This window comes from Watersipora subatra, chromosome 4 (assembly GCF_963576615.1).
Source record: "Watersipora subatra chromosome 4, tzWatSuba1.1, whole genome shotgun sequence".
Classification (NCBI taxonomy): Eukaryota; Metazoa; Bryozoa; class Gymnolaemata; order Cheilostomatida; family Watersiporidae; genus Watersipora; species Watersipora subatra.
In genome coordinates this window covers 57,221,569-57,235,075 of record NC_088711.1, presented here as the reverse complement: position 1 = coordinate 57,235,075, position 13,507 = coordinate 57,221,569, and the positions used below count along the sequence as shown (strand labels likewise).

At 39.3% G+C, this 13,507-nt stretch overlaps 1 protein-coding gene across 2 annotated transcripts in view; it reads right to left on the bottom strand.

Annotated features, from left to right (window-relative positions):
- Positions 1-13,408, bottom strand: part of LOC137394561 (L-seryl-tRNA(Sec) kinase-like) — a 100,859-nt gene extending 87,451 nt beyond the window's left edge. The window contains exon 1 of one of the 2 annotated variants that reach the window (XM_068081287.1): positions 13,181-13,408. In XM_068081287.1, coding sequence (XP_067937388.1) covers positions 13,181-13,322 — 142 coding nt within the window. In that variant the 5' untranslated portion in view covers positions 13,323-13,408. The remainder of the gene's footprint in view (positions 1-13,180) is intronic. The other variant, XM_068081288.1, reaches the window with a different exon arrangement.
- Between the last annotated feature and the right edge of the window lie 99 nt (positions 13,409-13,507).

Below are 13,507 nucleotides of genomic sequence, written 5' to 3'. Positions count from 1 at the left end.
CACAACAAATCCACAAAATTTACGTTTCATGCCTCTCCAGAAACCAGATGCTTGGCCTGATGATGGTACCTTATTTACTGGCACCGAAGTCGGACCAAAGTCGGCCACCAAGCATGTCTCCATTACCCAGTGGTAAGATGGGGGTGTGTTCACACGAGGCCTGCGAAACTTGATGACTACGTCTTATGTTAAACTATGGGATGAATATTAGCTTTATCCTGAGCATTATTGAATGTGAAGGAATTTGAGGAATATCATCAGTTTAAGACTTACTGCAGGTAGTTTCCTATACCCCGATGGATATCATAGACAGCCTTGCAAACTATCACTATGATGAACATCACAATTTAGCTACGGGTGTGAACAAAATTTTTGTGTGTAATGTATGTTGTTTTTTGTGTTTGATAAATTTATTCATGTCAGGTTATCAATATGAACATGGCTGAAGAGATCGAGTGGCTGCTAGACGAGTCGAACAATCAGGCTGTCGCTGACACAAGCATGGCAATCGGTAGTGACCCTTCCTCAAACATGGCTTGCCCTGTCGTGCCAGCAAAGTGTGTATCAACCACAGCACCACGTAAACCCAAGAAAGTGGAGAAACTGACAATCAAGCAGTACATTATCAACCCTTTGGCAGAGGAAACGACCAAAATGTCGTTTATCGGTTGCGTGGGGAAACGATTTGTATGTAGCTTTCGGTAGGCGTTTATTTAAGCTGTCGCCTAGTAACGTTAAATAAAGGATATGAACGCTAGCAATTCTTAAATATTATCGGCAAGATATTAATCTATGAAATTCTATTTGAAACGATTATCTGAGAGGCGTCGTTTAGTGTTATAAGCTAAAGAAATACAAATTCGTGACGCCTTCGAAAAAATGGAAGTTAAAAAAGCCAGTCAAATTGTGGCACGGCATTCCGAACGAAGCAGTAAACATTTATTTGATCCTGTGGTTGTTAGTGATCTTTTGTCAGAGCAATATGATAATGATTCAAACGATGGAAGTGATGTTAACTCTGAAGACTTCAAATATACCGAAAAAAGTGATGGCTACGGCAGCTCGAACGATGACGATATTGTATCCACTCAAGCCGTTGTAAATAGGAGTAGAGTGTGTGGTAGCAGCAGCTCCATATCAAGGAATAACCGTGCTACTATCTCTAATGTACAGGATTCTAATATTGAGAGACTAGAAGATGAAGTAACTGCAACTACATCGACTTTTAGTCAATGGAAAACGGTTACTGACTTAGATAATGACAAGCCTCCATCACTCCACAATTTCTATGCTCACACAAGGCCGAACTTCACACCACCTGCTGATACTTTACCGGTGGAATATTTTGATTTTTTTCCTGTCGAACAAGGTGGACGTAGTTTGTGGGACTTCATAGCAGCAGAAACAAATAAGTACTATGAGTACACTAATGCAAAGGTGAGAGTACTGCAGGCACGGTCAAAGCTAAATTTATGGGAGAATGCAACAGTACAGCGACTAAGGGCATTTATTGGACTGTGTTTGAACAAGGGATTGTAGAAAGCTCCAAACAATAATGCTTACTTTGATGGAAAGCATCACAGCCAAAACCACCCAGTATTTCGAGAGACCATGAAGCAGGACACATTTCACCTCATGCTCACATTTCTACACGTTTTTGACAGTCATAATGAGCCTCCACGCTCGAGCACAACTTATGATCCTCAATACAAGTATAGGAAAATTCTGGAACATTTGACAGCTAGGTGGCAACAAGGTTACGATCTCTTCAAAGTAATATCCATAGATGAAACAATCATAGGTTTCAAAGGCTGTCACCATCTAATCAACTACATCCGCATAAAAAAACATCACCAGTGGGGCCCGAAGGAATACAATCTTGCCGACTCAAAGACCGGGTATGTGCATAATACTGTTTATCATACATCAGAACTCAAAGTATCCAACAAAGGACAGCCATTCGATGTTTGTAATAAACTTTTAGAAAATCACAGTGCCAAAAATCATCCTTTGGTAGTAGATAACTATTACACTAGCCGAGTTCTCGGTGAAAAAATGCTCATGAAGCAAATATATGTGACTGGCACAGTACGCAAAGGTCGCCGAAGTCTGCCTGACAGCATCAATGCTAAGCTGACAACCAAAATGGAAATGAAAGTAATAAGAAATGACCAGATGATGACATTGTCTTGGGTAGACAGGAAGCAAGTACGCATGCTGCCTACACACACTTCTGCAAAGACTTGCGAGAAGACACTTTGGAATGGTCAAGTCAAAACATTACCAACTGTAGTCGTGGAATAAAATGGTGGGATGGGTGGCACCGACGTAGCTGATCAAATGACCGAGGCTTATGCTGCTGAGCGAAGAACAATGAAATGATGGAAAAAATATTTTTCTATCTTCTGGACAGAACAATGACAAATGCGTATATTATGTATAAACTAAATCCCAGCATCACAAAGCCAATGGGGCATTATAACTTTATTTGTAGAGGTAATTGAAGGCCTGCTCGGTGGTTACCAAGAGACTCGACAGCATCTTGGTAGACCAAGCCTGGGTGACATGCAGTCACGATTTGCAGCTAGACATTTTTGTGAGACAATTCCAGATAAGAAACGTAAAGTCTGTGCTGTTTGTAGCAAAAGCAGGGTTAGCCGCTACAAAGGAACACGAATAACTACATGGTGTAAAAGCTGTGGCATTGGATTCTGCCATAAGGAATGCTTTCAAGCATTCCCCACATAAACAATTGTACTTTGTTGTATTTTTTTTGTAGCAGTACATTAGTAAATAGACGTTATGTAAATGTTATGTACATATGTAAATACATTTCAGTTCGAGCTATGTATATACATAAAATACAAAATTTCTTGAATTTTTGAAAGTGCATTACACGAGTTTCAGTTGTTTTTGGGGGGCTTTTATCCGGTCAAAGGGTTAAATCCACACACTTCAAAAATCACGATGTTAAAAAAAACAATACTTGCTCTTTGTGCCAACATGACAGCAAGTCAGAAGATCTGCAGAGCCACGTCAATGCCCACTGCATACGACATTTCTGCCTATTCAGATATTCTGACTATTGGAAGAGCACTGTGAAACGGCATATTCGTAAGGAGGTGATTAAGGAAAATGATGACATACTCAAAATTCAAGTACGAATTGAACCTGCCCAATGTAACAAATTGGCGAAGACTAGCTGCTACCCGCTAAGCCAAAGGGTGTTAAGGAACTCAATAGACAGAAACGCCCTATGGCTACGGGGACAGTTTTCCGATGCCTGCTACCTCCAGTACGGTTAACAGAGACTTTGCTATTCATGTGAAATGTGCTCATCTGGAAGCCAAAAATGCGCAGCTTAAAGCAATTTTGCTTTAAGTTCATCAACATCTATCCGACCCGAGGGGGGGGGGTGGATATTTAGAGGCGGTCTCAGAGTAGTGCGTCGACGGCTAAAGCCATAATCGAATCTTATTCAGACTAGCATCTGAGATCCTTTATTTTTTTATGTTTCATTTTGTTCTGTTATGCAACATCTAGGGAAGGAGAATGTTATGGATTTTCAAATTTTCTGAGTCAATGAGATACGGTTTTGTAGCTTGCTGGCCATGAGCCCACAACCACTGGTTGGTTACCCTATACCCGCAGTAGTTTACTTTTGCACCAAGACTAGCTTTTTTAAGAAAATCTCGCAAAAGCTAGGACCGATTTGTTGTTATTAGGATGTGGTGACATTTTAAAAGAGCTTGGCAGTCGAATAAATATTTTCTTGTCAACAGGACGTGTGCACTCACGTTATACTGTGATTTGGTATCTTTTATTTTTGTTAACTCATTTCTGTACTGTAACTTAACAGATGTTGTATATGGTGATTATGACAAAAGTGGTGAGATAACCTTTATATTTTTTATGGTGTTTACTAATAATTAAAGTTGTCTTGATCATAATTATGGTCTTATTATTAGATTATTGCTAATGAATCTTTAATGGGGGCTCACAAAACAATAAGATTAGATAATCACTAAAAAAAGGACCAAAATTATCGAAGTGTGAATTGTCCACCCCTAACCAGGTCGAACTCCATTTTAGTATTCACTCAGATACAGACACCCTATAACGCAAAGAACCAAGCCTGAACACCTAAACATTTTCTCAGAGGCTAACAGAGACATCTATAAAAGAGAAAAACTAACGATTCTGTCTCATTGACTGCCATGACTATCTTTTGACTGTTGAAACTCATAGATGTATAGGACTGACTTACGAGCAAGAACGGCTGTTCGCGTAAGGGCGTAAGCTTGATTGGATATTTTTAACCTTTCGTCACTATTACTTTAGAATTTTGTTAGTTTGTATATTAAGGTGTTAGACCTGTGAAAATGAAGGTGCATCATTTGTTGGAAAATATTGGTAATACCTATGGCTTAGAAATTTTACTTAATGTTTGACCAATATTAATTAATTGGTTCACAAAACTTAAGAAAGAGTGCACAACCTAAACATAGTCAAATATCGAATAAACTATCTGTTGTATATCCGATTTAATCTAGATAAGTTACGTGATCTCGCGAGATCAGTTGTTCTTATGTTCTGGTTTTGTAAAGATGTTATTAATAAAGTTGGCATAATAAATACCCTGACTTTATAACAAAGCTGGTGACGATCGATGGTTGTTACTAAGCTAATTGACTTTCATTAACATGGGAAATGTGGGAAATGTTGCCGAGTTTAAACACGAAAATGAAGATTAGTCTACATACAAAATGAGATTCTCTTCATGGTTGATGGTTAATAAAATTGATGATGCTGACAAGAAAGCTGCGCTTGTTGCTATTATTGGTGGTCAGGCTGTTTGTTTGTTAGGTAGTTTGTCGACACATGATGATTTTAAAAAATAAAACATATCATCAGCTAGTGACATTGTTTGACAACCATTTTGAAAAAAGAATGAGGTCGCCGAAGCTTACGTCTTCGATAGAGAGACATGTGCAGTCTTTCACAGAATCTGTCAGTGAGTTTGTTTTGGCTCTTAAACATTGAGCACACTGTAATTTTGGTCCCACTGCTCAGCTTAAATAGGAACTTTGTAACAGAATTATGGCTGGTGTCAGATCTGACAGTATTCGCTAAGCTTTAATAAGAGAAGGTGCATCGTAAAAATGGGATAATGCAGTGACAATTGCTACTCAAATGGATGATTACCAATCTAGCGCAATGGCGCAGCAGTCAACAGAGGTGGAAGTGAAAGCTGTCTTTAACCAGGGAAGACGTCAGAAGGAAGGTCCAGCTGCCACTAGGTCCCAGGGTTCCCCATACTCAGCCTCAAACCTGGAACCACCAGCTTCTAAAGCTAAGTATACTCACAATAAGTGTTGGCAGTGTGGACATTTTACACATCACCCTTCTGGATGCACAGTTACAGATGCTACCTGCCAATTTTACAGTCAGGTTGGCCACATTAAACCCACGTGTAACAAAAGAGGAGATAGGCAAGTTAATGCAGTTAGCGTGTTCGATCAGGAGCAAGATTTGTTGTCTACTAATATTGACTCTGCTAACATTTTATTAGCCACTCAGACGTCATCGTCGGCTAATAATCTTTATACAATTGACATTGTTGTTAATGATACTAAATTGCTTATGAAAATTGATACCGGTGCCTCAGCTTCACTCATTTCATATGCTGTTTACGAAGAACACTTTGAAAGTTTCAAGCTATACAAATCTAATTTGAATTTTTGTAGTTTCACAGGTGATGTGGCTAGACGTGTTGGCAGGATGTTGGTTGTGGTTAGGTATTTAGCCAAACAAAGAGGTTGTGGCTGCATGTGTTGAGGGATTCTCGCTTTTTGCTGTTGGGGAGAAATTGGCTGAGGAAGCTTTGCATTGACTGGCAGTCTATCAACAGTGTGAGTGAAACGAAAGTAAGTGATTTCGAGATAAGTAAACTGCTTAAAAAGTACTGTGACATTTTCAAAGGGCAAAGTTTGTTGAGCAGTCCGCCAGCTAAAATTGAGTTGATTGATGGTGCAGTTCCAAAATGCTCCAAACCATACCGTGTGCCAATCGCACTTCAATTTGACGTGGACAAAGATATTGATCGATTAGTCAGTGAAAGTATTTCGGCACCTGTAGAACATAGTGATTGGTCAACTAGCCTGTTATTTGTACTTAAAGCTGATGGCTCGGTTAGACTCTGTGGAGACTTAAAATTGACTGTGAACTCTTTATTAAAAGATGTAGCTCCACCACAAATAAACATATACTAATAACAGATAATATACTTAGTGACCTAGCAGGTAATAAGAGTCTCTAATTTAGACTTTACTCAAGCTTATAACCAAATGCCTATTGACGAGTTGTCGAGGGAATTACTGACATTAGTTACTCACAGGGGCTGTTTCAATACACTCGATTTCCGTATGGCATTAAGACCACTCCTTCTTTGTGTCAGAGGGCAGTTGAACGTGTCTTGGAAGGTATCGAAGGCATTCACATATACTATGATGACATATTAGTGTACAGGTCGCACTAAACCCGAGCACAATCATAGGTTAGAGCTGGTTTTCAAAAGACTAGCTGAACATGGGCTTAAGTTGAAGCAGTCTACATACTCATTTCTAAAAGCTGATGTCAATTACTTAGGGCATGTTATAGACAAACATGGTATTACGCCCATGGTATTACGCCCATGGTATTACAGGGCAAATAGCCCACCCACTTAAAGAGCCAGACCCTGGCTAGATAAATAGACTAATATCTTGCTGAACTAAACATGACTAAATATGATGAGTATGCAAGTATGTCTTAAGTCAAAAATGAGACAGAATGATTATTTTACAGCTGGCTAGGTCAACAAAGCTGAAGTGTAATGATTGTATCACTAGCATCGTGGATGTTACTAACTATGATGTAAACCGAGCAACGAATTCCCTAATAACAGTTAAGAATCGTGGTGGCTTGACTTTGTCTTCGTCTGTGGTGATTGACGTTTGCAACCACAGTGAGAAAGCGATGAGAGTCTTGCTTAGTAGTGCTGGATGGGTGAAAAACTTTCCCAGGCTAGCACTAATTGCCACCATGGAGAAGTTGCTGAAATTCAACATCATGCTAGTGTTTAAGTGTAATCATCAAGCTAGTAGCCTAGCTCGTGAGATAGCAAAGAGATATATTCCGATTAGGGTGCATTATGAAGCTAAGAATAGAGCTGACACGGGTAGCTCGTCTGGTCTTGACCCACCGGGTCAGAGGTGCCTGGGTCGGGCCACCCGACCCTCGGGTCTTCCTATACAAAGACACGGGTAGGTTTATGGCTAAACAAAAGCGGTTGTATATCGCTGTTCAAGTGCGATTGAAATTGAGTCGCATATAGTCCTAAAGCGGAGGGACCAGGCGAAATAAAACAAGGTGAGTCAAGACTATATTTTTACGTCTGCGACAAGTCTTTGGACGATAGGTTTCACAACGCTTTTCGGCAAGAAATAATCAACATGTCGGTGGTCTGGGAGTTCATGAAGAAGCCAGTCACGAAAGGAAAATACCAAGTTATTTGTACAATATGCAAAAGCAAGTTAAAGGTTGACTTGCAACAAAATTCACATTACAGTTATTTGGTATCATAAGATTCACCATGTTTTACTCTGTTGTGTTGTAGGTGTGAAATATATGGGAATGCGATTACAAGCTCTTAAAAGCTAAAAATCGAACAGTTAATCGCAGCCACACGAGACCGCCGTAGTTTGGATTCGCTTTCCAAAACGGCTCTAATGGGACGTAGTTCTTACAGGATGGTTTCTGTTTCACTTTCATGCAACCTTATTCGTCGAAATATTATTACAAATATACTTCATGCATTCAATAAAACCATGTCTATTGTTCTTGCGCGTCTGTTTTATCGTCATTGCAATGCTGTCACTTTTAGCACTGATATCTTATAACTTACCGTAAAAAGTCGTTAAACTTTTTAATCTTAGCTCAAAGGAGTACATATCATTGTCTAATAATGATGACGAGCCTGTTGGTCACCTGTGATAATTGAAAAGTGCTGCAAAAATTATTTTTGAAGTATTGGATCACGTGATCAGATTATGACTTGACGATTGAATAATGCCAAAACAAACTATAAAGTGGCGAGCATCTATATTTGATACGGGGTATTCGGTAAAGCCCGAAGTGTTAGTCATAAACTAGTGCTACGATAAGTTTTATATTGAGCTTTCTATTGGCTTTTCAATTCACGTGAGAACATCATGTGACAAGACGATAACCAAACTGTAATGACTACGTCAGATAAATAAACAGATTCCAATCTACGGCGGCTTTTTGTTTTTGAGCTTTTAAGAGCTTGTAATCACATTTTCACGTATTTGGCACCTACAACACAACAGAGTAAGACATGATGAATCTTTTGATACCAAATAACTGTAATGTGAATTTTGTTGCAAGTCAACTTTTAAGCTACAAAGAAGCGTCCACCTCAATACTATTGAGGCATTTTCAATGAGGGCATCCTGAGGAACTTAAAAGCGAGTCTAAGAACCTTCAATCAAGCAAATTTATTTTAATTTTAGTTTCTTTCACTAATACCAGAAGTTTTAGGGAAGTAATGGGTTTTTGCTTTCCACTATGCTGGGTTATCTATTTCTATATTTGTAAAATATTTCTTAACTAATCTCTTGTTGATTATAATAGTAATTGAAAATAAAATCTGTAATAAAAACACTAGCCAAATCATGCCATTAATCTATCACCCATTGAATAGCATTGATCCACCAATGTCTAGCCATAAATTGTAGATTGCATCTATAAACCAAGCCACAAAATATAATGATTGGTGTGATAATGGTTTCTTTTATCTTAGTTTATTGATTTCACAATATTAGGCTGTAATAGAACTATCTGTTAACCTTAAATTAATAAAAAATCGCGCGTGCTGACCCGGTCCGACCCGATCTTGGCCCTCATGGCTGACCTTGAGTCTGGTCCGACCCTGCATTCCTTGGTCTCATTCCAGCTCTAGCTAAGAAAGCCATTGATTCCATTTCTCTGATCAGATCAAAACTTCACAGGCTCATCATATTTAGTCATGTTTAGTTCAACGTGATATTAGTCTTTTACCTAGCCAGGGTCTGGTTCTTCGGGTGGTTGGGCTATTTGCCCCCCTCTCCTTTCCCACTTCTCTCTTTTCCCCTTCTCACTTCTTCTTTGGAGAAGGAGAAAAGAGAGAATGGGGATAGGAGAGGGTGGCAAATAAAGCTCTGATGGCTCATGATTTTTGTGCAACATTTCATAGCTTTTATACTTTTAATCTATGGTGGTACTCAGATATTATCACAGAATTGCTTTAGTTTACTGGATTATGTATCCAAGAAAGTTTTTATGTGAAAATAAATGTGATTTTGTCACCTTCTCTTGATTAGCTCCATTGTTAATAACAGTGCAGTCAAGCATGAGGTACAATACAATGACGTTGCGACATGCTATTTAAGTCTGACAGGCTTTTTCCCTATTGGCCAGTCTAGGATTATATATCTATGGTTAATATGCTTTGTGGTTCAAATTTAAAAAAGAGAGGTTCTGTTGCATATTCGGTTTAATCTAATTAGGCGTGATCTCGCGAGATCAGCTGGTCTTACGTTCTAGTTTTGTAAAAATGTTATTAATAAAGTTGACATAATAATTACCTTGACTTTACAACAAATACTAATCAATTAGTTCACAAAACCTTGGGCCGGTGGCCCAACTTGCCCCTTAGATCTACACGTATAATATTCTAATTCTAATGTTCTAAATCTACACTATTCTAGTGGTTAATCACAATATTATTGTTTTAGTATGGTGAGAAATAGATGCAGAAAAACGACAAAAGGGATAGATCCTAATAAACTGAGACAAACAGCCATTAAAGTGAAGAAGCGTAATGTTTCAATTAACCAAGCAGCAATGGCCCTGGGCATGCCAAGAACAACACTCCAACGGTATATGAAGGCATCTAGTCCTGCGAAGAAAAACTGGAAAGGGTATGGAAGTGTTGCAGATGCCCAAAGGACTTTCAGCTTGCAGCAGAAGAAAACATTAGCCGATCACGTCAAACTGCTGGACAACATGTTTCATGGTCTCTCAACTGAACATTGCAGACAGCTTGCATATCGCTACGCTTCTGCGAATGGCGTGAATATCCCACCAAATTGGAAAGAAAAAAACTTAGCAGATGAACAGGCTAATTTCTCTTATCTAAAGTGCGCAAATGGCAGGCTTATTCAGCTTTTGGGCACGTGCACTTTCTCATTTTTACCCATACATATACCTTACAATGTGTCTCTTTCTTGATGTAGGTAAAGACTGGTTCAAAAACTTTCGAAAAAGAATTGGACTGGCAATAAGACAACCAGAAGCTACATCCCTAGCTCAACAAGTTGCCTTTAACCGTCCCGTGGTGTCAGAGTTCTACTCAAAGTTGGCTGATGTCTATTCCAGGTACCATACTAAAATGTTGTATTGCCATTCAAGCTGTGCACATCTCCCATTGGTATTGCATAGCAGAAGCTGGGATAAATTTAAGTAGAGGAACTCATAATTTGGTCTTTTATTGTTGTATTTTGGAACCAGTCTTTGCATTGCATTGGATGTAACCTACATGTTTAGTTATAGTTATTATTAATTCTGTTGCAGGTACAAGTTTACCCCACGGGATATTTACAACATGGATGAGAGCGGATTCACAACCGTACAAAACCCGAGAAATGTTGTAAGTTCTAAAGGAAAGAAACAGGTGGGTGGCACAGTGTCGCAGGAGCGCGGGGAACTTACCACAATGGCTTGCACCGTAAATGCGCAAGGGAATGCTCTACCCTCATTCTACATATTCAGATGGAATTCATAGTTAGATGGAATGATGCTTTTCTTATTGGTGCTCCCTATAGATCTACAGGCACAGCAAACAAATCGGCATGGATGACAGTAGATATATTTTTTCAGGGCTACCTGCCTTTCTTCATCCAGCAAACTAAATGCTCTCCCGAACACCCTGTTCTACTGATTCTTGATAATCATTGCTCTCATGTCTCGATAGAGGCTGTTCAACTTGCCAAAAGCTCTGGAGTAATTCTCCTCACCATACCACCTCATACATCACACCGTCTACAGCCCCTCGACAGAACAATCTTTGGTCTGATGAAAATCTATTTTAATAGGGCTCTAGACGACTTTATGAGAACCTATCCAGGCCGAGGTGTCACTATCTATGATATCGGCAGGCTCACTGAGCGATCATTTGCTCAAGGAATGACAGTAGCCAATATCACATCTGGCTTTCGGTATACTGGCATATACCCCTTGAATTCTAATATATTTTCCGATGCAGACTATCAGCCCTCAGATGTGACAGATCGCCCAGTAGCAGAAGCATCAGAGCAGACCGGCCTGAATGATCCTCAGCACAGTAGTATGATCCCTCATCTTGCAGAAGATGAACCTGAGTCATGCACTTCTAGCGGTGAAATGAGTTTACCAGTATATACGCCACAATCTGCCAGTGAAATCAGCACGACCTATACACCAGCAGATCTACATCCATTGCCGAAAGCAGCACCCAGAACATCAAAGGGCAAACGAAGGAGGGCTAAGACTGCTATACTTACTGACACACCAGAGAAGCGGCAGCTAGAAGAGTTTGCTAAATCCAAGGTGCGCAATCTGCATAGGAAGAAGCGGCGTGCAGTGTCCCTATCCTCTTCAGATAATGAGGAATTGGTAGTTGGCATGATAGATTCTGACAGCGACGATCCAACAGAGAATGAAGAGATGAGTCATGATGGAGAGGAGCCTATTGAGGTTGGAAAGTTTGTGCAAGTGAAATTTGCTGGTAAGCGCAAAACCTTTGGCTATGTTGGGATGGTTACTGCCAATCAGGGATCGGACTGGCTAGTTGAGTTTTACAAGCGCAACCCACAAGGGGCCGATGTTAAACCTGAGAAGGATGACATATCTATTGTTGAGCCAAGTCAAATTGTAGAAGTATTGGGAGCACGGGTGTCTACTGGCACCACCGCCAGAATGCTAGGAAGTAATGTGAAAAGTTGGCTTTGGAAAACAGTTCGCTGGAATTGCGCTAATTTCATGACATTGTCGCTATTGGTTGAGGATATTCACATCTAGAAACTTGTATTATAGTAGTCTTTATAAAACCATTATTTCTCAAACGATTCTCAACTTCATAATATTCATATAGAACTCAGTTAAACTGAAAAGTACCTTTCCGCAACATATTCATATTAATTAGTGCATTTCTATAATAAGGCCTATGTACAATGTACTTTTAAATAATATAATTGTCATTGTACATATTGTAATAGCACTGTATATCATGGCGATTAATAGTTATACAATAAATTAATATGCTACAGAAAATGCAACATCTGTAGATATATAATTTCTAGAACCTTTTTACACTGTTTTATGTTGGCCCAACTTGCCCCAGTCACTGGCCCAACCTGCCCCGTTGGTGGGGTAAGTTGGGCCAAAAGACAAGACATTTTGAGACTGAAATATTTTAATAGTGACTGAAGGTACATCAATGTGGCTTTCTGTTGGTATAGAACACACATCAAAGTATTGCTACAAAATGTCTTGAGAACATAGAGCTTGTCACAGTTTTCCATAATAGGTCAACATGCGATTTTTGGCCCAACCTGCCCCGCCTTCCCCTAAGCGTTTTGAGTATTTATTATTTGTAACTCATTTCAGCATTACGCTTGATTGTAGTGAATTGTATCTAATTGTGCTGTCTTTTCATGTTTATAGGGCTTGTGTAAATAAAAAGCCATTATTCATTAGACACTTTGCTTGCAACAATTACAGTTGTGCATAAAAGCTATTACTCATTCTGTGTAAGACAACTTGTACTAGAACATCGCGCAACTTGCGCGGCTTACCATAATTTTATGTTTTATTGACTATTTTTAAATAAAGTTCTCAACGGCCTTCTTTTGCCCGATTTCGGGATTTACGGGTTCTTAAAACACCTAGACCTAGACCTACGCAGAACCCACTTGCAAGTGGCTAGTCAGCGCTGATTTCAACAACAATAGGATCCCTCTAAAACACACTAAACAGAGTCGTCAAACGATCGTAAATTCCAGTCAAATTTTTTACTGAAACAAAAATAGGATCTAATAACCTGAAAGTGTAGAAGCACTGAAATTGACATCCGTACTGTGAGCAATTGCTACATGTTCTTCTTCGCTGTTCACTAGAGCTCTACATACTGTCGTTTTACCACTTCCTGGGATGCCAACCGTGCAAACGATTGAAAGAAACATACTTTGAATAAATTAGTTAGCTACCAGTAAACGCTGTAATAGGCGTTCGATTATTAAATTGTTAGTTTACAGCACCATCAGTCGAAGTTATTATGTAAGTAAAGCATGCTTTTTCTTTGTCCGATAGCCGTGTTCTTTATAACTGACGAAGGGGCTATCTATCTAGCATTATTTGGATCGTAGAA